This window comes from Cucurbita moschata, unplaced genomic scaffold, assembly GCF_002738365.1.
Source record: "Cucurbita moschata cultivar Rifu unplaced genomic scaffold, Cmos_1.0 Cmo_Scf00007, whole genome shotgun sequence".
NCBI classification, from domain to species: Eukaryota; Viridiplantae; Streptophyta; class Magnoliopsida; order Cucurbitales; family Cucurbitaceae; genus Cucurbita; species Cucurbita moschata.
In genome coordinates, this window is record NW_019268523.1 from 1,293,180 (window position 1) to 1,318,340 (window position 25,161).

At 34.6% G+C, this 25,161-nt stretch overlaps 5 protein-coding genes and 1 long non-coding RNA gene across 13 annotated transcripts in view; 2 read left to right on the forward strand and 4 right to left on the reverse strand.

Moving 5' to 3' along the window:
* LOC111445186 overlaps positions 1-1,851 on the forward strand; it is a 2,799-nt gene extending 948 nt beyond the window's left edge. The window contains exon 2 of the long non-coding RNA XR_002710790.1: positions 1,339-1,851. This is a non-coding gene — a long non-coding RNA (uncharacterized LOC111445186). The remainder of the gene's footprint in view (positions 1-1,338) is intronic.
* A 138-nt stretch (positions 1,852-1,989) lies between these two features.
* Positions 1,990-7,510, reverse strand: LOC111445184 (transcription factor MYB106-like). 6 transcript variants are annotated; one of them, XM_023083426.1, is made up of 8 exons: positions 7,440-7,510; positions 6,608-6,701; positions 5,253-5,363; positions 5,095-5,164; positions 3,924-4,066; positions 3,679-3,808; positions 2,894-3,294; positions 1,990-2,802 (listed from the first exon to the last, which is right to left on the reverse strand). In XM_023083426.1, the coding sequence occupies exons 5-8, from the start codon at positions 4,054-4,056 to the stop codon at positions 2,258-2,260; spliced, it is 1,209 nt and encodes a 402-aa protein (XP_022939194.1). In that variant the 5' UTR covers positions 4,057-4,066; positions 5,095-5,164; positions 5,253-5,363; positions 6,608-6,701; positions 7,440-7,510; the 3' UTR covers positions 1,990-2,257. The 6 variants fall into 6 exon arrangements, with proteins under 6 accessions (XP_022939194.1, XP_022939192.1, XP_022939189.1 ...); XM_023083424.1 differs by having other exon boundaries at positions 6,592-6,701; XM_023083421.1 differs by having other exon boundaries at positions 5,095-5,171; positions 6,592-6,701.
* A 2,291-nt stretch (positions 7,511-9,801) lies between these two features.
* LOC111445311 (NAC domain-containing protein 79-like) lies at positions 9,802-11,099 on the reverse strand. The gene is made up of 3 exons (XM_023083610.1): positions 10,889-11,099; positions 10,564-10,823; positions 9,802-10,459 (listed from the first exon to the last, which is right to left on the reverse strand). The coding sequence occupies exons 1-3, from the start codon at positions 11,076-11,078 to the stop codon at positions 10,049-10,051; spliced, it is 861 nt and encodes a 286-aa protein (XP_022939378.1). The 5' UTR covers positions 11,079-11,099; the 3' UTR covers positions 9,802-10,048.
* A 2,251-nt stretch (positions 11,100-13,350) lies between these two features.
* Positions 13,351-18,965, reverse strand: LOC111444879 (KH domain-containing protein HEN4-like). 3 transcript variants are annotated; one of them, XM_023082979.1, is made up of 8 exons: positions 18,769-18,964; positions 17,395-17,998; positions 16,863-17,291; positions 16,525-16,782; positions 16,151-16,414; positions 15,429-15,496; positions 15,092-15,160; positions 13,351-14,894 (listed from the first exon to the last, which is right to left on the reverse strand). In XM_023082979.1, the coding sequence occupies exons 2-7, from the start codon at positions 17,971-17,973 to the stop codon at positions 15,115-15,117; spliced, it is 1,644 nt and encodes a 547-aa protein (XP_022938747.1). In that variant the 5' UTR covers positions 17,974-17,998; positions 18,769-18,964; the 3' UTR covers positions 13,351-14,894; positions 15,092-15,114. The 3 variants fall into 3 exon arrangements, with proteins under 3 accessions (XP_022938747.1, XP_022938748.1, XP_022938745.1); XM_023082980.1 differs by having other exon boundaries at positions 13,351-15,160; positions 17,395-17,994; positions 18,769-18,965; XM_023082977.1 differs by having other exon boundaries at positions 13,351-15,160.
* A 3,122-nt stretch (positions 18,966-22,087) lies between these two features.
* Positions 22,088-23,176, forward strand: LOC111444880 (expansin-A10-like). Its single transcript, XM_023082981.1, has 3 exons — positions 22,088-22,357; positions 22,439-22,727; positions 22,793-23,176. The coding sequence occupies exons 1-3, from the start codon at positions 22,225-22,227 to the stop codon at positions 23,100-23,102; spliced, it is 732 nt and encodes a 243-aa protein (XP_022938749.1). The 5' UTR covers positions 22,088-22,224; the 3' UTR covers positions 23,103-23,176.
* Positions 23,177-24,431: 1,255 nt separating this feature from the next.
* LOC111445127 (probable calcium-binding protein CML45) lies at positions 24,432-24,959 on the reverse strand. Its single transcript, XM_023083360.1, has one exon. It carries the CDS (start codon positions 24,957-24,959, stop codon positions 24,432-24,434), a length of 528 nt encoding a protein of 175 aa, XP_022939128.1.
* Between the last annotated feature and the right edge of the window lie 202 nt (positions 24,960-25,161).

Sequence of the window (25,161 nt, forward strand, 5' to 3'; positions counted from 1 at the left end):
TTTTTTTTTTTTTTTTTTTTTTGTAAAAAATTGGTTGGTTGATTTAAACCGCGAAACCTGTTGGGGTTACAATCCTATGTGTTGTGTTGAACCCCTGTTTTCGATATGCTGGAGTTGATATCGGATTTCTTTTCTCTCGTGGTCATTTTCTACAGATTCTGTAAAAATAGATCTGTGTTAAGATTGAGAAGCATAGAATTTTATGTATGAATGTTTGCTTTTTATGCATTGGAAAGCACAATGATATATTTGTTGCCATTTAACTTCTTAGCACTGGTACTGAGGCTCCTTGATGATAACTGTCTTTTTGGTGCCTATTTTCGATGTGCTACAATACAAGGGATCCGCTTTGCAGCTTAAGCTTTTAAATGTATTTGCTGCCTGTAATGCCCTTACATTCACAAATGGCATTAAATATATCATCCAATGATTAAGATTTCTGCATGTTGTTTTGATATCTGGTAGCTCGACGGCTTATAAATAGTGTTTTTAGGATTGCAGCTCAAGGGGTCTTCTGTCAAGTGTTGCTTAAAATTGCTTATGCTTCTTGTCGGTCATAGTCTGCTTTCGCAAAGGGGAATTTGTACCCAATTTCTTTTATTCTGTATACACCAAATATCATATGGAGATTGATTACCACAAATTTGTCATCTTCCGGTTATACATAAATTCAGTCCTTGAAAAAATCGGTGGCTTTTTAACATGTTCTGCCTATTTTGGTAATATTTGTTTCGACAGAAGTCAGTCAATAACTTTGCATGAGTGCCCGTGGCTCTATGTTATTGAATATCCTGAGCCTAGTATTTCCGTGCACGCATCAAATATGGCATCCACTTTGCAGCTGAATCAATAACATATTTCTGGTGCCTGGAATGACATACTTTCTAAATGATATTAATGCCATCTTGGGGACAAGATGTCGCCTACCTTTAATAAGTTCCCCTTGTTTAGGGGGCAGAATAGTTGATGGGAGGTGATTTGAGCACCTTGTTTTTCAGTTTCAAAACTTCAGAAGCTTACACTGAGAGATCCTCTGACCACTGACCAGTTGCGTTGTCATGAATGTAAATCTTTTGTTTTGAAACATAAAAAAAAAAAAAAAATCAAAAATACCTTTATTGTTTGTATATAATTAATACCTTATTGTATAGAACCTCTTTTAACCTTTACTAGTTGTATTAATACTCTTAATCTTATTTAAAAAAAAAAAAGCTAAAGATGTCTCTATGATTAGTATATGGATGGAAATTGCTTATCTATATTTCAACCCTTCTCTTCCATTGTTTCCTCTATTTCCATCTATGGCTTAACATTTCTTTATTTTTTCCCATTTTTTAGCCATGGTCTACAAATTAATATATTGCTTGGATTTAGCACTCTGAAAGAGACATGTTGAAAAGGATGAGCTGCCATTAAGTTGCTGTCTGGTAAGGTCAGATGTTACAAGTTTCCAGTATTAAGGCATGGTTTGAGGAAGAGATGAACATGTGGCTGTAATTCCTTCTTGCATAAACTTTACATGCGATGACATATATCCTTGTATGAAAGGCAAGTGCTTTCCCTTCTTACACGGGAACCTTTGGAGCTTATTGTCTGATTTTGTGGCCCTCTATGTAAATAAGCTCTATGCAGACTGACTTCAAACCATTATTTTGGTTCAGGAAAGATCACTAAGGCTCTAGAATAAGAACAAATCACATTATTGTTCCTCTGAAGCTCTAATTTTTTAGCATTTGTTATTCCATTTACATCAAATGAAACCCAATTAAGGGGATTGGTTTTTTGTTTGGAAGATAAACAAACGTGGTCCCTCAACATCAGAAGATGTTACAAGTTCTGAATATTTATTTCCACAGGCTAACATGCTTGTATTTGCTGAATTTAATATGTGCAGCTGGTTGCAGAGGAGCCATGTGAGGTCTCATTATAAGGTGGAAATAAATGTAATTTTGTACCTTTTAATAATAATGATGATGATGATGTAATAAATTTAAAACAAAAACAAAAGGTTATTTGCGATGATTTATAACAAGCTTTAGCCCAATTGTACAGAAGCAAATTTAAGTATGGCGGTTGAAGAACCGACATAGTTGGAGAAACTCTGCTAATCAATTTATTACAGGTTTACGAGTTTGACACTTATGGAAGCAACTAGAATCTGCAAAGAGTTCGGTCCCTTCAATTCCACCATTTTTCCCTATTGAAACTCGCTGCTAAATTGGATGTTGAGCCTCACACATAAATTGGAACCCTTATTTTAGAACATTGAGGAATCAGAGGGAGAAGAATTGACCAAATTAAGAATGCTATTCCAGTAATTCTTGTTATCTTCATAATAATCTGTTCCACTCCCACTTCCATTTTCAGACTCATCTCCACCTCCATCAGATTGACTTCTTTCATCCGTATTGTTTAGAAGAAGATTAGTGAAGCCTTCTTCAGCAATGCCATTATCACTTGTTCTCAATGATTCAGCTGTCCATGTTGCTTCAATCGATAATGTCATTTCATGAGATGTAAACGACATTGAATTCTCAAAACCCTCTTTGTATTCTGGTAATTGGCTTGGATTTCCAATTCCCTCTTCCTTCCACTCTCTTTCCCTCATTATTCCACCCTGATCACAGGAGCTTGAACTTCCCACAAACTCAATCATGGCTACTGAATTCTCCCCGCCCCCACCTCTCGCCATGATCGGCGGTACGTTCTCCGAGAAAGTCAACGTCGAGGTAGGAGATTCAAGGTCGCCACCAGTTCCACGGCCCAGGATGCCACCGTTTCCTTCGGTGGATCTAGACCACCCTGCGACCATATTTAGAAAAGGTTAAATGTATCATAATCCATAATCCATCAACTTAAGCTTTTGGATTGATTGATAGTTTAAAACACGCACCATTGTTCCAAGCCTTTAATGCATCAAGCGATCGGGAAGCCATTGCGGGCGGCTCCGATTTGCTCAAAAGCGGAGCTGAGGTGGAAGTAGAAGATGAAGAAGCTGCAAAACAAGGAGGATTTGCAAGTTGTTGTAGTGAAGAATGTGCATTACTACGTAGCCTTGATTCTCTCACAAGCCTTGCCTCAGCTTCAAGCCGAGCACTTTCCCACTGAGCTATGTGGCTCAAATTAGCTACACTTTTTGACTGGCCATCACCGGTGAGCAAAGCGTCATTCTTGGGCTTGTGGGTTACTGGGTCAATTCCCATTTTAGCCAATCTTTTCTTAAGATGTGTATTCCAATAATTTTTTATCTCATTATCAGTTCTCTTGGGCAAGTGAGTGGCAATGGCCGACCACCTAAGAACCAGACAAACAAGGAACAACAACGAGGGTTTCAAGAAACAAACAAACTAGATAATAATAACATCATAGAACTTGCCAACACTTTGACAAGAGCTTTTTTGTTTTGTCTGCCTGACTACTGAAATGAGGGTTTTGAAGACAAATCTTCAGACCCCATTTCGTGTTCGTGCAGAAATTTGCTGGTCGTGTTGTGTTGAGAAAATTTCACGTGTCAGAAGACTCCTAATGTTAATCACACCATGAAAATCTGTGCACCTCATCCAAAAAAATTCAAGCTTTCCGGTTGAACAGAACTGGAAAATCTAAAAGGTTTTGTCTTTTCCAGTTCAAAAAGAGAACTACAAAGCCCCAAGGAGAGAAACTCGAAAGAAACAGTACCTGTTCCCTAAAAGAGCATGGAGTTGAATAACGGTCTGTTCTTCTTGCAAACTGAACTTGCCTCTCTTAATGTCAGGTCGAAGATAATTAATCCATCGTAGTCTACAGCTCTTGCCACATCTCTGGAGCCCTACAATCACATCCACCAACACAAAATTCCAAACCCTTCAAAATCATTAGCACATTACACAAGAAAAGTTAAGAAACCGTGAGGAAAAACCAAACAAAAACAACAAAATTTAGACCAGCTTTAGAAGGCAAGGCACGCCAGCTTCCATGGCCATGTTCTTTAATATAATCCAAAAGCTTTTGGTCTTCTTCAGGTGTCCATGGCCCTTTCTTCAACCCCACTTTGTCACAGCAAGGCGACCTTCCCATTTGCAGCAGTCTGTGTGAAGGCAGTGGGCAAAGGGATTATTTTGAGTGGAGAAAAATGGAGATGAGAGCTTTCAGATTGAAGGGGTTTGAAGAAGAGAGATAAAAGAGTGAGAAAAGAGGAGTGTGGTTTGTAAATGAAGAGATAGCGAGTGGCATAAATGGGGAGAGAATTAAATGCACACAAAGATAAGAAAGAAAATTTAATTCTTTATTTTTGTGGTTATTAAGAGCCATCCATGCATTCTCTATTTCCTAATCAATCTCTCAACATTTATTCATTAACATAAAAAGCTGCCTAAATCTATAATTTTGTTCCTATTTTGTACATCACATTTTTAAGGTTTATATCTTCATGTAATTCCTTTACCCCATCATAACTTCTTTTAATAATATCTCGATTTTGTATACTTAACCTAACTTTTAATCAAATACTGCCTTTATATTGAATGACATAGTAGGTTCAAGGCAAATAAGTTCGTTCCATATTATGTCAACAATAATTTATTAATTTTTTTTAAGAGAAATTGTTAATAGATTTATTAAAAAAAAATCCTTACGAACACAAAGACTTCAAATTTAATAATTTTCAATAATAATTGAATCCTATTCAATAATATGCTCTTTTAATAATTATTGAGTAAGACTCAATTAATGTGGACTTCATTTTCCCACCCTACTAGCTAGCAAGCTCATTAAACAATAAAATTGTTTGGGATTTCATAAGAGAGGGATTTCTATAAATATAGTTTCTTTGAAAAAAAAAAAAATCAGATAAATCCTTCATTTTTATAACATTTTATATAATTAAAAATTATTATCATATTAACAGTCGGTATTCAACAATTTTTATACTATATTTGTACGTAAAAGTTACATAAAACTATAATTCAAGCAGCTTCTTTTAACACATGAAACTCAACCTCTACAACACTTGTGATGCAGCTAACGACGCCTTTTGGAAAGTAGATCATTCAAAATTCTACAAGGCTAATCTGTTTATTGACAACAATTATTACGCAATAATTTCAATGAACTGACCTATTTCCAAATGTGCTCAACTTCGAAGAACACCCTTCGCTTCAACTCGGCTTTGACATGGGAGATATACCTGTTTGCTGGAAACATGTAAGTAGCAAAGATTTGAAGCTAACTTGATGAGATGCTATTAATGATTGTTTGAAATAACAGATACCGACCATTGTGACTAGATAATATATCGACTGCAGATACCCATTGACATGAGACATCCTTTCCAAGCTTCCATTAACAATTGGACATTCATGGAAGAATTCTTAGCCTTCAAAACACTGCATTGTCCATTATAATCTCCATATTACATACAAATCATTAATGATTGACATGTGAATTTAATAATATACTTAAAACGCAGCAGACAAAGAATTGACTGTATAAAGCACTGGAAGCGTTTCAAGAAAGAAAATGAAATTTCAAGAGTCCTAATAAAATAATTCTTCAACAAGAATTTTGCATCACATTAATCACTTCAAAGATAATAACCCTTATTGTGTCCTAACGTTGCTGCAACTAATTAACTCAAGACAAGGCAATAGGTTAAGGCGACAAGAAAGTCAGAGTTTTACTCTGTTTCCCTTGCAAGTATTAAATGAATATGAGTAAAAGAAAAGGAGGGTACAATGGTCATTTTATGTCCAACTTTATAATCCTTTCACTGCCATAGCTTGTTTGTGTCCTACTTGTTCTCAAATTGTAACTGCAAAAATAAATGAGCGAGTAATGGAAGAAGCATGCACCTCAAAACTTGACCTTGCTAATGAGTCCAAGCCCCACGTTTGGCAGCTAAATAAGTACACATTCAATACAACTTACGGATCCTTATTCATCTAATAGTGGCCTCAACTATGCTCTACTTTCAGAACTTAGCTTGAATCATCCATTCTATATTCTCCACATTAAGAAAATGGTAAAAAGGGGCTCTAGTTCTTTAGGGGATTCGGGAAATACATCCCCCAAGTATCCCTATGGTTCCACCTAACGTCATCAGCAATCCAGATCCGGCAAGCACTTCATTGAAAAAAATGAGACCTGGGATGCTTCTTTCTATAAGTTTCTTACAATAGAGTGGTAAAGGTTACTTTCATAGCCTTCTGAATCAGGAAGTAATTTATGGATTATGGACTCCGAGCTTGTGAAGGTGGATCAAGAACGATTAGGGGCAACAGAAGAGGGTGGGGGTCCATTAGAGAAAGTGAAAAAAAAAAGTCCTTTTTGATTAGCTTAAATGCTTTGTTTATGAGGTGTGAGAAGCAGAGCTTCACAGATCCGGCATTCATATTGTGGACAAGACCGTGGGGACACCTAATTTACTACCATTTCATCACTGCCAACTTTAGCTTTGAATATGGTCCAACATAGAGTAAATACCCTAATAAATGTATACCATAACATTTATAAAAAAAGTATACAAGTCCACACATGCAATTTTTCTTAGAAATAAAAGAGACAGATCAAAGGCACAATAAAGAAACAAGAAAATAAAGGTGTAAGATCCTCAACCTCTGGTTTCCCTGACCTTGCATACTGAGTTGTATAACAGCTTAGAATTTTAGAATTTGAAGTCGCTACCTCGAGTTCAGCTACTTCCCTCCTCTTCTCCATCCACACAACTACCAAACAAATCAACGCCAGCATTAGATGTGTAAATCAACATTTAAGGCTGCTGATGTAAATAGCTGAACTTAGTAAGAAGTTAACCAGCGCAGGTAATAAGAATTCATAGATATGAGATAGGTTAGTCATTAAATGTTACTTAAATTGAGATTTACAAGCGAGTAACAGATAGATGAATATTCTGGTACATAAAGGCACATTTTGGGTATTGGATATTTTCTTTGCCTATCCTTCCATTTATTTCTGTCCTAGTTGCTGATATACTCTGCAACATTGTCATTGTCAAAGCTTGAATGCTTTTGACAGGCTGTTTGATCTCTTACATCCACACAAAACTTCTTAATTTAAGCTACAGTAAACTCAAGCCATCAGCATAAATGTTTTGAGATTCATGGCACAAGCAGATAAGCAATTGTGCTGTACAACCATTGGTGCATGTGAATAAGATACGATTTTAACAACAAAGAGGATATCGATTGACCAAACTCATCTGTAATTCTTGGAGGAACCCTAGCATCGGTAATCTACTAATTAACACAACAATAGTCAAAATCATCTTCCAAATTTCAAATTCAAGATCTTCCATCAATGATATCGCGAATTTCGAATCCGAAAATATCAATTGTAAGACATTACCAGAATCTACGATCTTAATCCAAATCAATTAGCAAGAATAAAAAACTTAAAAATTTGATAAAATCAACTTTACTTCAAGGATAGGGTTTCTTGATTACCCTTTTTCCGCCCAGCCGATCGCAACGAGTTCTACGGGCTGCCCTCTATGGCGCGCCAAAACAGTTGAAAATCGACATGAAATTAAATCTGAGAATTTCGGCCCATAAAAGTATTTAAACGGGCCCAACCAAATAGCCCAAATAATTATTAAAAACAAATCTTATAATATATATATATATAATATAATGACTTTTTTATAATTACCAAAATTGCAAAAGAGTCCTTACAGTTTTGTTAATTTACATTCTCACACGTATACTTAAAAAAATAGTAAATAATAGAAACAGAAAAATTAAAAAAGATTATTAATTAATTAATATTATTTTCCGAAAAGATTACTCTTTTGATTTTCCACTTATTCCAATTGGGCAAATTAATAAATTTTACGTAACTACACATTTTAGGACCTAACCATTTATAGATTTATAGGTGATTTAATCTTATTTATTTAATTTATTTTCGGTATAATCAAATCATTAATCATAATAATTTTTTTAAAATAGAAAAGAAAAAAAAAATAAAGTCAATGACAAACGAACGCTAAATAATAATAATTATTTAAAATGGCTACACAATAAATAACGTCTCCTAAATTATCAAATATATAGGGATTAATTGGTAATTAACAACATTCCGTAGGGTGGTTATGGTCTTTTCCTCCATATATTTTTAATAACTCAATACCTACTTTAATTGGTATAAATTTTGGCACCTTTCAACTTTTATTTCTTAAAATTAAGTATTTATGTATTTTTTATTTTATCAAATTAAACTTTATATTCAAATAAGTAACCTAAAATTCGACTAATAAACTATACAAAATTTGACCGCGCCCTTGACTAAGTACAAACGAATATTTAATTTTTAGGATTTAAATTAGCGTGATAAAAATTTGGGATCTTTTTATTTATTTATTTTATTATTATTATTATTATTATTATGATAGAAAAAAAATTGTGGTGAGATGGTAGCATCACCAACCAAATGTTTGTTTTGAGTGATGACAAAAATGGGGAATAATCGTTAGGCTGAGGCAGATATTTATTTGATTTTTCCATTTTTCTAATTTTTAATAAATTATATTCTAATTTTAAATTTTTAAAACTCTCCTAGGAAAAATATTAATCTCAGACGCAAGTAATTGCGCATTTCAAAGGTATCCATCTCCATTTCTACAAAAATAAAAAACAAATTATAATAATTAATAAAGTAGTGATAGATGGACACGACTCTCTACAATGGTATGATATTGTTCATTTAAGCATAAACTCTCGTGATTTTGCTTTGGGCTTCTCCCAAGAGACCTCATACCAATGGAAAGAGTATTCTTTGATTATAAACTCGTGATCATTCCCTAAATTAACCGATGTGGGACTTTCATCATCCAGCAAGTAGAAATACGTTATTTTTTGTCGAAAATATTTTGATACCTTAATCAATATCAAGTTGTAAGGATTACTTTAATAATCTTCATTAAGGATAGTTTAATACGTTAAATAAGAAATGAATTATTTATTAAGAGATTTCAATATGTAGATTCTTTGACTTTTACATTTTCACTTTTATTCTTTTATTTTATATTTTTTTTTAGTTTGTAATCAACTTTCAAAATTCTAATTTTACTCCGTCTAATTTTTATTAAACTTTGTGTAACTTTTGGTGAGATTTATAAAATCGTTTCGTACCTAACAACTTAAAAGTTATTCTAACATTGTTTATCGTCCATATGTCGTATCTCAAAGCTATTATAAAAGTATTGTGCTTAAGAAAATAGGAGTTTAACAATTAAAGAGGATGCTTACGAAAAGTTCGAGAATCAAAATCAAAACTGAAACGAATAAGGTTTTATGACCAAATGATGTTTATAATAATAAATAATCAAACATGTATATCGTGAACGAATCTCCATATTCGGGTTTAGTTCGGTTCTAATTGTATGGTACCGTGTTAAAATTATTTCAAAGGTCAAAGTTAGCTATCCATCGTAAAAAAAAATTCAAAATTTAGAGTCAAGTAACTTCAAAATCTACCCATTAGGGTGAAAAACAAATTGTACCCTTTGTAAGAAAAATTCTTGCACTTTTACCTTCGTGGTAGATTTTTATCATAATCAATAATTTCGGAGTAACTCACGTTAGCTAATTAAGAACATCATAAATTTATAAGGAAAATAATATTACGAGAGCTTATGTTCAAAGTGAACTATATCATATCAATGTAAAGGTCCGTGGTTACTAACATGGCATCAAAGTCATGTCATTCATGCCCTTAACTTAACATGTTAATAGAATTTTCAAATGTCGAATAAATGGTGTAGTTTGTTTGTCGAGCCTCAATTAAGGGGAGGTTGTTCGAGGGGTCGATACTGAAACAAGACGTTGGTGCATTAAATTAAGACGTTTGCATCGTGGTACATCTAAATTTAGGCCATCTACAACATTTCTTTCAATTATTGAGATTTGTATATACAAGTATATTTGGAATCACATGACACTATTAGACCCCTCAAAACAAAACAAAATAGGTTCTTTGGTATGATCATATATCATAATGAATATGAACTCAGATTTAAATTCTCCGAATCATTTTAATGATCAAGAAGGAGACATCAATAATTCCAGAGACTTTCAAGGTCAATTGGATCACCAGAAGGCGATGATGGGTTATGATGATCTTCCTCCATCGTTCCAATTCCACGCCCAAAACCTGTAATCTCCACTTTTGGATTCATCAACTCACTTGCCCTTTGATTCTCAACCAACATTCTCACAACGCTGTTTCCGGGCATCCAAACAGATGGCGGCGAAGGGTTGGGGAAATGGAACGCCGGCGGTGAAGGGTTGAAATTGTAAGCCCTATCGGATGTATTGGAGAAGCAGGTCACGCGTGGTGGACGTTCCACGGCGGAGTAGGGCGTTTCGGAATGGGAATATTCCATTAGCGGCGGCAGAGCGGTGGAGCTCTGTGGTGGTTTCTCCCCGGAGCGTTTGTTGAAGATTCGGCAGATAACCCATTCGTTCTGTGAAGGAATAAACCCATAAAAACAGAGAGAAACAGAGCGAAACAGAGCGAAACAGAGCAAAACAGAGAGAAACAGAGCGAAACAGAGAGAAAGAAAAGAACCTTAGAAAGGGGGGATTTTGGTGCTAAACGATACTCGTGCATAACCCAATTAGATTTATGGCCTTTTGGGGCTCTTCCAGTGTAAAAAACCAAAGTTTTCTTCATACCCACAATTCTTTTTGCTCTGAGAATCTCTTTATCTTTGCCGGTGGCCTTCCAATACCCAGAGTCCGTAGCTCTGTTCGTCCGCAGCCCAGTGGGGTACTTCCTGTCCTTGACGCAGAAGAAGTACCACTCCTTTTCCCCCATTTTGGCTCTCCCTAATAACAAAAAAGACTGTAAGTTGAGTGAATTAGGATTGAGATGAGTATAAGTGATGAGATACCAGGCAAGTCCCAGGGCTCTGATTTGTTCAAATCGGCCTCCCCGATGGCTACGGCGGTGAAGTTGGTGTTCAGGACCTTGGGGGAGAGGTAGTGGGTGATGAGCTCCTCGTCCGTCGGATGGAATCGGAATCCCGGCGGCAGTTCTATCTGCTCGTCCATTATTGAATTCATATGAACACACACACACATGAATTTGGGGATATTATTGGAATCCAGAGGTTGAACAAAAACCATGCCTTTATTTATACCTGCTGCCAAACACATCTTTCCTCCATTTTTATTTTTTATTTTTTATGAATATTGTAAATTGTCGTCATCATCAGCGTCAGCATCTGGATTCCATCTTTAATTTTACCCAACAAAGAATAGGATAAAACCTATTAAAATTGTAATGAACCCATCTATTAATGCCCGAGTCGGTCACAACCCGGCTTAGCGACTCGAGGCCAACCCACGCTAAGGGGAAAAAAAAAGTCGAGGCTTAGAAATTGACAATCGATATTAAGTTGAAGCATTGTTAATACTAACTATTAAGACCAAAACTATTGATTTGATAATAATAATAATTGTGGGTAGGCTAAGGATATTAATTGAGTATATTAATCTAAAATCCCAGAGCTGTTGACTTTTTCATTACATTAGTGCGACTTAGTGAGTTACTAGCTACATCATCAACTTTACAATAATAATGGTATTGATCGTAACCATATGATCATCACACTTAACTTATATATAAATGATCTTATGAGATTGATTAGTAGGTGAAGAGGCTGAATTTAAGGCAATTAAAGTCATGGTGCTAGTTGTTATTTAATATATTAAATAACGTTGTAATTTTATATTTAATGATTTTCCTTAGAGGTTGACTTTTTTTTTTCTTATTTTACTTTTAAAAATAATAGGAAGAACTATTAGCGCCTCATCCTCTAAATTTGAATTTATGATTGAGCCACCCAAAAAAAGAAGGTATATTTTGTATTAACTTTTGATCGACAATCATACTATTTTAATTCGGTTACGTCCATCAAGTTATATATACAATGAAAAACGATATTAATGAAATTATTGGAATATATATATATTTCTATTGCATGTGCGGCCATTTAGTTGTGAAGTTTGGTCACATGCACAATGACGATGAGCAATAATTGAGTTCAGAATTAATATATATATATATATATATAGATAAAATAATTGAGTTCTATTTTAATGCTTATATTTTAAATATTACATCCTCACTAAATTTTTGTAGACATTTGTTTTAGTCTTTACATTAATTTTTTTTCTTCTAAATTTAATATATCTGACTTACAATCTATCATGATTAAAGGATTTAAATATATTAGAAATAAAATTAAAATTTTCAAAAATGTTGATGAATATTTTAAAAAGAAATATTTAATTCTCACACTTCCAAAAAAATACTTTTATAATCATGGTGTACGGACACTGTGCTAAAAAAATGACATTAGATTGGTCACGATATTTAATTAAATTAAAGAAACGAGTGCAACAAACTTATTAATAGTCATATATAGAAATTAAATTAAACATAACTGCCCTCTTTAACTTTTTATCCGTTATTTTATTTTATTATTATGCAATTTTTTAAAACATAATAAAGGTCGAGGCTTGAATAAGTGACCTCTCCTCTTGCTAGCATAATTTATGGAGTTTTTTTTTTTTTTTAATCATAAATTAATTGTTCATTAAGGAGATAAAACAAACTTTTAACTCAATTATAAATGTAAATAATTCGCAAATGATCGATTTACATATAAGAATTATATCTTTGGATAAAACTAATTGAAATCTAAGAATTATATCTTTAGATAAAACTTATTTTATACGTTTAAAGTAAACTATTCTATAGATAATGAACAAAAACTCATAAAGTATAGAATTTAATTAGTCAATTTGATACTATCAAACTTATAAATTTGTAGATTCATAAGGTCTCATTAGCACGCAACGCTACAATTAAGTAAAAATTACATTTAACTGGAAGTTCATATTAATATTTGTTAAAAAAAAAAAAAAAAAAAAAAAAAAAAATCCTTCTCTCCCAGTCACTTATAAATTAAGGTTTCCTCAAACCATTGTTGGGGTTTGGGATTCATGGGAAGATCATGAAGTTTGGGTTTCAAATATTAAATTGAAAAATAAACTACAATAAAATGAACGAACAATTCAAACAAATGCATATAATAATTCAAAAAAATGCATATAATAAGACCAGCACGTTCAAAGTTTATAAGAACGTAAAAAACAGCCAACAAACCCAACTAAGTTATCCAACTAGGGCTTTTTGAAATGCCCAAGTGGGAGTAGGAGCACTTGCTTTGATACAGGTAGATTAAGTTTTGAATTCTAGAGGCTTTTATTTTATACATTATTAGGCTGCAACCGCTAACTTATTTTCTTCCCCTTTAAAAACATAGATTTCACGGCCATATACACATCAGAAACTGCCACACAATTTTCTACATTAAAATGGATTTAAAGAATAGCATTACGAGAGTTGTATAAAATTTAAAAAGAAAAATACAAGCATTCCCCCATTTACCTCAACTATCAATTCAATCTTCTCGTCCAAGCCTGCTCTATTCTTGTCATCAGCTCCAAACTAACCTGAGGCCCCAAAATGAAGCAACCATTTGATTTGAAGACAGCTCTTCACAGCTCGAAGAACTCAGTTTCGTTCCAAACACTAACAATCTGTACGAGCAGTTTACCTAAAACATTCATTTTCTAAAACCTTCCAAGGTCAAAATGAGTATAAAACTCCAGTTGCATTCAGCAACAGCTAATAATATTACTTCCAGCTGCCAAGTTTCCATGCAAGGACCAGAGACTCAGAGCACAGGCCATCTCTAGGGTCAGAAAATGTTATATCCTTGCACAGAGGAAGGGTGTACTTTTTTGAGGTACCAACAGTACCAGTAACCTGGCACAGATGTTTCGGCTTGACCTCATAGCTATGTTGACAGAAAAAATCCTTTTGAAGATAAAATACTGTAAATCCAAAATAATATAAGAAACAAAAAAGACTGCAAGGCATTATGAGTTCTACAAAAACTTGCCTGACCACTATAAACAATGAACAAACCAATGCATTTTCAAACTATAGCGGACCAAGCTTGCCCTGTCGAGTATAGAATGCCACTGGCTGGCCTTAATATAGTCTCTTCACTTACTGGATAATAAACTAAAACAGCATTCATCTTTAAGCACATATTATTTCCAGATTCAGTGTTTAATGAATATAGCAAAAAGAATAAGAAATCAAACTGACCCCTTTCCTTTTGTTTTCTTACTTCTCAAACCATCTTCTTTTTTTATAACTCAATATTTCCGATGACCCACTCTCACAAACCCGAAGGCACCGGCGCACCCACCCCAAGGCCAAGACCCGAAACATCGAGGGTTTTTCTTATTAAGCTCGCTAAAGGTTCCAACCTGAGGCTTGATACCAAACCTTTTCCTTTTTCAGAAATTAGAGTCTAAAGTAGGAATGTTTTAGCGCCATAAAAATGAATGTCCATTGGGGGTGCAAGAGAGCAGAGTGCGACATTTAATCCCAGCACATTTAGGAGACGATGCAGAATAGGGTGCACTCAAGGGTAAAAAGGAAAAAATAAAACAGAATTTTGAGGAGATAATGAGTGCACATCATGAGTTCTAATCAAATCTTATAGCAGTAAACCACACAAAACGAAAACTCCACATCTGTCCAATCTGGAAGTCAACACGGTTTCATAGTTCAATCTTTGAGAAGGAAAAACAACAAAAAACCAAGGCATTTCGGCTAGTAGGTTATTAGGAGCTCAAGATCTTATGCAAGGTCATCTTGGTATGTGGATGAGTTAAAATTAAGAGCAACAAGATCTTCAGGCATGGTCCATCTAAAGGTAGCATCAAGGTGGGCCATGAATATGTCAAACCCTGGTTCATCTGGTCTTCAGGTTAAGGCAGTAGGCTGGCCTCAGGCTTCATAAATCTCAGCTGTTTTAATGGGAAGGGAAAGGCAAGGGGAAAATAACTGTATCAGAATTTTGAGCAGAGGGAGACCGGATAGCTTATTTTTATCAAACTATCAATTGTCAGTGGTGTGTTGGCGAATGTTCTAAACAGGTAAAAGTTATCTTTTCTTCCGTATTTTCTCTCTTTAATCCTGCCCCAAGGGAGACGAAATAGCATACCTGTAAATAATGACCACCAAAATCTAGGAATAGTTTCTCCTCCGAGAAACATTGCTTTGTCCAGAAACCCTGAAGAAAAAGTGAACACATGATTACTACCCCTTTTTTTTTTTGTTTTTGGAGGGGGAGTTACTCCACCTACACATTAGCTACTTCAAGCCACTTCATTTCATTTAGAAAGATTTACAAGATTTCTGAAAAAAAAAAAAAATACAGGAACAAAACCTACGTACATCTAATTTGACCAAATAACAAATGAGTGCATCGACTGAGCAAAGTCAACCATTCTTCCTTTCAAGATTAACACCACTAAATGAAGAAGAAAAGAATAATTTACCCTGAACTACCACTTCGTCCCATGGAAAAGCTTCCATAGGCCCCATAAGCACTACCACCACCACCAATCTACAAAGGAAAAGCTTGGCTTCAGTTGCAAATTAGAAATCTCGGCATTAAATTTGGATCAATAATAGGTAAATGATCATGGCAAAAAAAAAAAAAAAAAAAAAAAAAAAAAAAAAAAAAAAAAAAAAAAAAAAAAAAAAAAAAANACAGTTACTGTGTAGGCAATGAATGAATGGGCATAGGGAAGATGAGCAATAATTGAAGAGAGGGGTTGGTTTAGTCCTTACTCCTCTGCAAAGAGATAGAGATGAGTAGTAAATGGGAAGAATGTTGGCAATAATGAAGCATTGGTTTTTGGTTTTAATATGGGGGATTATATAAGTAGGGAAGTGGCATATAATTGGAGGGAGTATTATGGGGCAATGAGAGGGAAATGGGGGACATGGACATACCCATGCATCATTCTTCTCTTGCAACCACAAATAATTGAAGTTTGAGGGACCAATTGGAAGGAAGGTTATAGGAATTTAGAAACCTATAGATATATAAATCGAAAGAAAAAAAAAAAAAAAAAAAAAGAAAAGAAAAAATCTTCGCTTAAAGGTGCACAACTGAAATAATTTCAAAACCTTGTCTGCAAATTAGCCTTCTAAAAGCAGAAGGATACATTTTCACCATCTCTAAAATTAGACATGTCAAGGTTAATATACATACCTGTGAGCCACTGTAACTTCCATAACCATCACCAGCAGCCAAATCCGTGAAACCCCCATAACTACTAGAATAAGAATGCCCACGCCCATGTCTTTTGCCTTCTCTACCATCATATAGACTTTCTGAACCATCAGCTGATAGAGGAAGATACGGCAGAACAGGCAGAACAGCTGAGAGAGCACCTTCTCTATCAAAAAGGTTGGCTCTCAACCTGGTCACTATATGAACAAGAGCCTCCTTGGCAACATCAAGATCCCCGGATATCTAATCAGAAAAACAATACAATTAACCGAACGCAAACACAAGCAATACGGAATACAAGGGAGAGTTCATCATAACAGGAAAATTAATATAAATCAATTAACAGCCACTACCTGCACCATTTCATCATCTTCCAAGGCAACCTTGGGGAGGTTTTCCTTTGACAGTATTCGAATATTAGCTTTGGTGAGCCTTCTCAACTCGGTAATGATAGCTCCACCTTTACCAATTAGGCAACCAATTCGTGAGGTAGGCACAAGCAGACGGGTTGTGAATGAAATAATTCCAGAATCTCTTTCTACTTTCTCACTGCACCTTGGTTGCAAGCGCAATGCAGCTTCCAGCGTGGGAGAATATGAATCTTCAAAGAACTGAAACATTATACAATAAAACTGTCAGAAGTATGATCCACAGCCAACAATAGACAAAGTTATAAAAGCTTAGATTAGACCTCCTTTGATGATATATTTATCAAACAATCATCTTCTTCAGTAGCTGAACTATCAACTTTTATGGCAGCCTTAGTCTCCTGTCTAATCTGATTGATTACAGCTCCACCTTTGCCAATGACACCTCCAATGTTTTCGGTTGGACATATCAATCGAAGAGAAAATTCTTTTGAAGATAATTCTTCCCTTGGAGCTGAATATAAAGACCTGGACCAATTACCACTGTCCCCTTTATAACCTCCATATGGACTGACCAAAGGAGCTAAACCCATAATTGGAGCACCATGTGTAGAAGCCACAAGCGAACCACCAGAAGGATATACACCAGGTATGGCAGAAGCAAGTAGATGCTGAGATCGTGAAGGATTTTCATGCAGTCGAGATGCAATCTGGTATAAGGCTTTCTCCACAATCGGGGGTTCACCAGATATCTGAAACACAACTAAATTAAAATGCTACAACAGAAAAAAAAGCATGAACTTAAAAAAACTCAGAAATGCAAACAATAAAATTTAGTGAAAGCCATCCACTTACCTGCACAAGTTCATCAGAACTCAGAGCACAACGGGGTAAATGATCATCCTTAAGAATGCGAATCAGGGCCCCAGTCTCAGTGCGAATATTCTGGACAATCTGCCCACCTTTCCCAATAATACAACCAATTTGATCAGAGGGTACAAGAAGTCTAGCTGTAACCTGGTGACTTCCTCCTTCAGATTCCTCGCCCATTAGGTCATCGGCCACAACTCTATGGTGGACTTTGAACAAAGCCTGCTGAGCTGGAGAACTATAATCACTACTTTCTTCCAAAGCATTAGCCTCATTGCTTGCGCTGTAGATTGTTATGACACGCTCATCAGATCCAGGCACTGTTTCTCCAATTCTAATCTTTGATTTAGTATCTATCCTTAACTGCTTCACTATCTCACCTCCCCTTCCAATAACACTTCCAATCTTTTTAACAGGGCACAAATACCGGTAAACAGTATCTTCTGGATCTATAATAAACTGGTCCCGGTCCTCACCATGACTTCTTCTTTTGTTCCCTCCATTTTCAGAATAATCAGACTGAGAACGATTACGCTTTGCGTAACTATTCCTCTGACCAGCCATGAACTTAAAAACTGGTTATATCTGTCTACACACATAAAAAAAACGGAAGATGTGAGTAAACCAGAAATTAAAAGACAACAGAGAACACAAACAGCCATAACATATCCCAGCTAAATCATAATTTGAACATATATGCTACACATCACATGTGCGTAAAACACACCACAAGAAAATGGTCCAATATCAGTAATAATACACATCTAAGGAAGCAGCTTGCTCAGTAAAAATCTCAAAAAACTCAAGTTTCAGGCCAATAATAAGAAAAGAGAACCAGTTATAGCATAAATATATTAGTTAATACTAGGTTTATACCATAAACCGGTATTAAATGTTAACCCCATACTGCACAACAAGACGGCTGGTTATAACAAAACTCTAGGAAATAGGAAACAATATATTCAAGGAATTACGCAAGATTGTAGGTCGCTACTTTCATGACAGAAATTCGTTTTCTTTCTGCAGGAACGACAATTTCTAGCCTTCTTTCGACGTCTATAAGAAACTTTGTTCCCGAGCAGTGCTCTTGTTAAATTAGCGAAAAGCAGGAAAACAATTTCGGAAAAAGTAAAACTAACCAACTGCAACAGGCTATAAGAAAGCAAGTTTAGATCTCGATTCGTCCGCACCATCAGTCCCGCGTAATTACAGCGAGACAATGAATACAACCATAACGCAAAAGGATCGCAGAATTGAGCAACACGAATGAAACAATCGGTACCGAAAACAGAATCCAAAATCCGGAACGGGAAAGACGTAGAAATTAAGAAATTTACAAGCTAAAGATAATGAATCAACCTGAAAATTGTCAGATAATGAAGAAAAACGAGGGCAATGGAAGGCGAAGACCGATTGCGCGCAATCGAGAGTTTTAGGAACGATCGTTGATTCTCGGGACTTACTTTCTGTGACGGAGTCTAGGGTTTTGATTTTTCTTTCGCTAAATTGCACTTTGCCACGAAAATATTTGGAATTGATTTTCTTTCGCAACTAATTTTAGCTAATCTACCTGTATTTTAATAAAAATAAGAATATAAAAAATATCTGTAACCCTAATTTTAATTAAACTATAAATTAACCATTAAATAACTTTAATAAAAAATAAATTTAATTGCTATTTTTCTTTGAATTTTTATTAATTTTGTACCATATATTATAATTAAATGGAATTTATATCTTAAAAAGTTGTAAATCAATAATATTTTGATTAATTTGATTGTTTAAACAGTCTAGTTGGCATCCAATTTTTAATTATTAAAATTAATAGAACGGTCCAATCTTAATTTTAAACAAAAAAAATTCAAATCAACTCGATCAAATTATAGACGTTTGATATTTTGTAAGTACTGATCATCATTTGAAGGCTAATTAATGAATTAATGTACTGAAATAAGAACAATAATCATGAATAATTCTATATATATATATAAATATAGATGTTATATTGTATTTTTAATATATTTATTTTAACTTCACCGTTTCAAGGATCATTATATTTTTACAGTCACATTTAAACGAAAAATTTTCACCTTTCACCCTATGTAAAGCGGGTCCATGTAGGACTCCAACCTAATCAAATGGACATTTGTACTACTACGTTATTAAAATTAAAAACAAAAGACAAATTATACTTTTAACTAATGGGTTGTTCATGGTTTTCAAACACCAATTTGATTCCGAGTAAACCCATCATAATTTTTAATGAGGTAGGTGACAACCTATATTTATGATGGTGGGTGAGGATCCGAAGATTTTAAATATCTACAATATACGATAATATTGCCATAAACATTAATTAATAAATATATAATTGTTTTTATTTTTATGTATTTAAATAAATATAAAAAAAAATTACAATGCTTTCATCTAAGTTTAATTGGTTTAAAAATACTTTTAAAAAATGATTTAGAAGAAGATTATTATAGAATTGAAAATGGGACATTGAGACGAGACGAACAAAATCGTCACATTTCAAACATGAAAACAAATAATTAAAGTTTTATCATATAGTTAATAATTTGTCGTGAATGAATTCATGAAGGCAATATGGAGAATTAAATTGAATTTTGTAAAGGTGTTTGGTCACTTTGGAAAACCTACCAAAAATAATAAAACAAAAGAGTACCAACAAACAGCTATATGGTTCCATTAAATTGGGAGGACCTTCATGGTTTCTCAACCACTCACATTAATTTATCATTTATAAATTAATTCTTAAAATAAAATAAAAAAATGTTCCAAATATATTTAAATTTGATTTTCACCCCAAAATTATGATTTTATTGCAGCCTTACCACAAAATAATAATAATAATAATAAATAAGAAATTTTTAAAAAATTTATGGAAGCCTATTGGGTAGGTTTTCAAATTTGGTCACGGTTGGTTATGCAAGTGGGTGAGTCCCCCACCCAACTTGGGTTCGAGCCCAATACCAATCATATCACAAATGAAAAATAAATTTATTATTGTAAATATAATTTTTTTTATTATTTTGTTTTGTTTTTGTTTTCATTTTTATGTTTCTATATTAAACATTTGACTCCTGAATTAAATTTAAAATATAAAAACCAATTTTTTTTTGTAATTTACAAAAATGTGTGTTTTTTTTTTTGGTAATGGTTTAAAAGTCCGCTTTAAATGCTTTATTAACTTAATCGCCAATTAATAATTAAAATGGTTAAAATTATTTACAAGTTTTAAAAAATAAATATAAAAATGGTTTAAAAACAATAAATTGATGAAATAATCGATTATATTAATACCATTTTATATTATTATAAAGGATGGACTATAAAGTTAAATTTTGTAATTTGCGTTGACATGTGACAAAAAAATATATAACTATTTAATAATATAGTAGAAATTGTATTGTATTTTTATATAATAATATCAAAAAAAAAAAAAAAAAAAAGAAAAAGGGAGCACCGACACCTTCTTTATAATTACAACATTAATTAAAACAAAAAACAAGGGAACAGAGAAAGTACCTGTTTGAGTAATGCTTTTGGATTTCTTTTACAATTCTATTTAAAATTTTTTTTTCTATAAAAAAAAAAGTACATATTACGAAAAAGAAACTAAAATGACATATCTAACCTCCTGTGTGTGTGTGTGTGCGCGCAATAAATAAGCTCAATTTATTTATTTACCTCAAATTTGTGTAATGATTATTTTTCCTTCATTTGGGGTTATTTATAAATTGAAAGGGTATTTTGGTAAAGTGATTTGGATTAAACATCTGCATCAATTTCCCCCATTAAGTTGATCAATTTGGGATATTTATGATATGAATTGTCATTATCCGATTTATATAAATAATATATATTATTATTATTATTATTTTTATATGCTACATAAAACTACATTTTACCTAATATCCTAATCCACCGGCATCTGGACAGAATGCCTTTAAATTATGCTTAAATTGCAAGATAAATAATTTATTATTATTCTTTTTAAATTCAAGCTTGCTTAGTTTTTTTTTAGATTTTAACTAATTTTAAAATATTAAAAATTATTTTTGAGAAATTCCTTTTTTATTTTAGATCGGAGGAAAATTCAGTATCCATGGACCAACTAGGGAACATAAATGGTCCATATATTTCTAGTATCAATCATGAAATTTAATTAGTTCGAGAGGGGTATTATAGTAATTACGATAGATACGATTTTGGGAACAAGATGACTAGATTTCTGATTTTAATTCTCGATAATTTCTTATCAGAAAATAGAACGAAATAAGATTTTGATTCTATTGATTCGAGTTTAATAAATATTTGTTTGAATTTGTGTGGAGTAAATGGGGCCTTAAGAAAGACGTGTCTATAAAATGTCGAAAAAGAGGCGTTAATAGAAGGGGGATACAGCTATGGGCGTGTAATAAATAAGGGAAGGAGGCATTTAATAATAATGCACGTCAAATGGTAGAACATAGTCCATGTGCCTCTATCCCATCACTCATCTCTCTTTCACCCTTCCCTAATCAAACCCCACCTTTCACGTCTCGATTCCGTTTTTTCAATCGAGTCTTAAATATAACTCAATTGGTTAATTATGGTGTGTTGTCATGACGTTTGAAATCTCAATAACGTCCATTAGATTTATATAATATAACAAACGGTGTGTACTAACTTGACCATGACGTCCATGTCCACGCCCTCTATTTATTACCCTTTCAAGTCCCTCTTGTTTTCTTCATTTCCTCAAACCAATTCCATCTGACTCTGTTTTGGCAAATAAAATTCTGGCACTGAATGGCTTCATTGGGGATCATAATCCTCTTAGTGGGTGTTTCTTGGACGGTGTCGTGTGTTAATGGCGATTATGGGGGTTGGATCAACGCGCACGCCACTTTCTATGGTGGCAGTGATGCATCTGGGACAATGGGTTTGTTTTTGGTTATGATTAATGATGCCAATTAGTAAGAATTCAATGGTTTACTAATGTTGTTTGTTGTTGTTGTAACAGGGGGGGCTTGTGGGTATGGAAATTTATACAGCCAAGGGTATGGAACCAACACTGCAGCGCTAAGCACGGCGCTGTTTGACAATGGCCTTAGCTGTGGCGCTTGCTTTGAGCTGCGCTGTGTCAACGACCCACAGTGGTGTATTCCAGGCACTATTGTTGTCACTGCCACTAACTTCTGCCCTCCTGGCGGCTGGTGCGACCCTCCCAACCACCATTTCGACCTGTCTCAGCCTATCTTCCAACACATTGCTCAATATCGTGCCGGAATTGTCCCCGTGGCTTACCGCAGGTACTCCAGTGGTGTAACTCGTAAAGATTACTTCAGAATTTTAATTATAAACGTGAATTTTGCAGGGTAAGGTGCAGAAGAAGTGGGGGGATAAGATTTACAATCAACGGCCATTCATATTTCAATTTGGTACTAGTGACCAACGTGGGGGGTGCTGGAGATATACATTCAGTAGCGATTAAGGGCTCGAGGACCCGATGGCAACCCATGTCAAGAAATTGGGGCCAAAATTGGCAGTCCAACTCTTATCTGAACGGACAGAGTCTCTCCTTTCTGGTAACAGCCAGCGACGGGCGACAAGTGCTGTCCTACAACGTGGCTCCCTCCGGCTGGTCCTTCGGACAGACATACGTGGGCGCACAGTTCCGCTATTAATTCAACCTTTTTACATATACATGCATATGCTGATATCTACCAAGCGAGCGAGAGAAAGAAAAAAAAAAAAAAAATTAAAACAGAATCAAGAATATTCCAATCCCCCAAATGCCAAAAAGGGTTTTATGATTTAAAAAGATTGCCCTTTTTGGTTTTTTTAGCTGTTCAGTTGATGGGGTTGAAGGGTTTGTTTGTTTGGCTGCTGAATTATAATATAAAACAATATATATTTCCCTATATATATATATATAATTAAATAGTTAAAAAGAATAATAATATTTTGTTCCTCTGTTGTTTCTGCATTTTCCCAGCCATTTCTCTTTCTTTCTTTTTATATATATATATATATATATATATATATTTTTGTTGGATGATAAAAGTCATGCCGCTGATTTAAGAAATGATCATGAATTTAAGAAATGATAATGAATTTATAAACAAATAATACTCTTTCCATTGTATGAGGTATTTTGGGGAAGCCCAAAACAAAGCCACGAGAGCTTAGGCTCAAAGTGGACAATATCATACCATTGTGGAGAGTCGTGTTCGTCTAATATGGTATCAGAGTCATGCCAATAGATTGGTAAATACTCAAATGTCGAATGAAGGACTCCAAAAGAAAAGGAGTCAGGCCCATTGTGGAGAGTCGTGTTCGTCTAACATGGTATCAAAGTCATGCGGTAAACTTAGTCGTGTCAATAGATTGATAAATCCTCAAATGTCGAACAAAGGACTCCAAAAGAAAAGGAGTCAGGCCCATTGTGGAGAGTCGTGTTCGTCTAACATGGTATTATAGTCATGCCCTAAACTTAGTCGTGTCAATAGATTGGTAAATCCTCAAATGTCGAACAAAGGATTAAAAAAAAAAGGAGTCAGGCCTCCTCGAAGGCAGTCAAAATGACTAAAACTCCCACATCAGCTAATTTAGGGAATGATGATTGGAGTCAAGCCTTGATTCAGGAGAGGGGTTGGATGATGAAAGTAGGGAATGATCACTAGAGTCGAGTCTCGATTAAGGGTAGGGAATGATCACGAGTTTATAAACAAAGAAGAACTTATACTGAAAGTGGAGAAACCATTGTTGAGAGTCGTGTTCGTCTAATATATATATATATATATATAGAAATCAATATTTATGAAAAATTTTAAGCACCGACACTTATTATTAGAGTTGGTATAAGGAACAAAGTAATTGGATTATATATAAAAATTACAGAGATGAATAGGATGGGCCAAAATTTCAAAGCCATTTACGCCCAGAAAACAAGAACACGAAGGGGCAAAAGGCTTGAATTTCGACCACTATGAGAAATTAAATAAATAAATTAATTAATAAACAGCAGACTCCATTAATTTAACAAATTCCTGAAAATCAATTCTGCCATCGTTGTTCTCATCAAACTTGTTAATCATCCTCCTGCAATTCTGAATCGCCTCTCCTTCTTTGAACCCCAAAACGCATAGCACTCTCTGCAACTCATCACCGTCGATGAACCCATCGCTATTAACATCAAACACATCGAAGGCTTCCTTCACCTCCGCCGCACTCGCCGCCGTTTGATCGAAAATCCTACACATCTCTTCCATCGACGCAAACCCAGGAAGCGATTCCTCCGTCTCTTCCTCCGAAGAAAGCCCCAATTCCCCCATCACCCATTTCATTTCCTCTCTGCTAACCCTCTCGCCGCCCTCATCCCTCTGTTCCGATTTAGCCGTTTCAGAAGCCGGTAAACTCCACTGCTTTCGTTTTCCGGTAGCGAAGGCGTAGAGCCAAGAGCCCAGTTTCTGAAAACGAAAGCAGTCGATCATTATAAGGAATCGGAAAGAGGGGATTGCTGGGATTGTGTTGCCGTCCATTGAAACGTTGCAGAGACCAAACTCCTCCGGTGATTGAATGAGGGGTTCAATCGGATGCGTGGGGTATTTGAAGCCCTGTTTGCGCGTAATGGTTTGAACGATCAAGGAAACAGAGGAATTGGGGTTTGGTATAAAGTCAAAAAGATGTTAAATTTAATTACTGAAATGTTGAATCAATGGAGAGCCGTTGCAACCAGGAAGG

Excerpts from the sequence above, each read along its gene's own strand:
- LOC111445184 (XM_023083426.1), bottom strand. The coding sequence starts at position 4,056 with ATGGGAAGGTCGCCTTGCTGTGACAAAGTGGGGTTGAAGAAAGGGCCA. Across the intron at positions 3,295-3,678 it reads CATGCTCTTTTAGGGAACAG|GTGGTCGGCCATTGCCACTC; the intron begins GTACTGTTTCTT and ends TCTGGTTCTTAG. Across the intron at positions 2,803-2,893 it reads ATTAAAGGCTTGGAACAATG|GGTGGTCTAGATCCACCGAA; the intron begins GTGCGTGTTTTA and ends ATATGGTCGCAG.
- LOC111445311 (XM_023083610.1), bottom strand. The coding sequence starts at position 11,078 with ATGTGTGTGTGTGTTCATATGAATTCAATAATGGACGAGCAGATAGAA. Across the intron at positions 10,824-10,888 it reads AGAGCCCTGGGACTTGCCTG|GGAGAGCCAAAATGGGGGAA; the intron begins GTATCTCATCAC and ends TTTTGTTATTAG. Across the intron at positions 10,460-10,563 it reads CAAAATCCCCCCTTTCTAAG|AACGAATGGGTTATCTGCCG; the intron begins GTTCTTTTCTTT and ends ATTCCTTCACAG.
- LOC111444879 (XM_023082980.1), bottom strand. The coding sequence starts at position 17,973 with ATGGCTGGTCAGAGGAATAGTTACGCAAAGCGTAATCGTTCTCAGTCT. Across the intron at positions 16,783-16,862 it reads TAAATATATCATCAAAGGAG|TTCTTTGAAGATTCATATTC; the intron begins GTCTAATCTAAG and ends ATAATGTTTCAG. Across the intron at positions 16,415-16,524 it reads AAGATGATGAAATGGTGCAG|ATATCCGGGGATCTTGATGT; the intron begins GTAGTGGCTGTT and ends TTTTCTGATTAG.
- LOC111444880 (XM_023082981.1), top strand. The coding sequence starts at position 22,225 with ATGGCTTCATTGGGGATCATAATCCTCTTAGTGGGTGTTTCTTGGACG. Across the intron at positions 22,358-22,438 it reads TGATGCATCTGGGACAATGG|GGGGGGCTTGTGGGTATGGA; the intron begins GTTTGTTTTTGG and ends TTGTTGTAACAG. Across the intron at positions 22,728-22,792 it reads GTCCCCGTGGCTTACCGCAG|GGTAAGGTGCAGAAGAAGTG; the intron begins GTACTCCAGTGG and ends TGAATTTTGCAG.
- LOC111445127 (XM_023083360.1), bottom strand. The coding sequence starts at position 24,959 with ATGGACGGCAACACAATCCCAGCAATCCCCTCTTTCCGATTCCTTATA.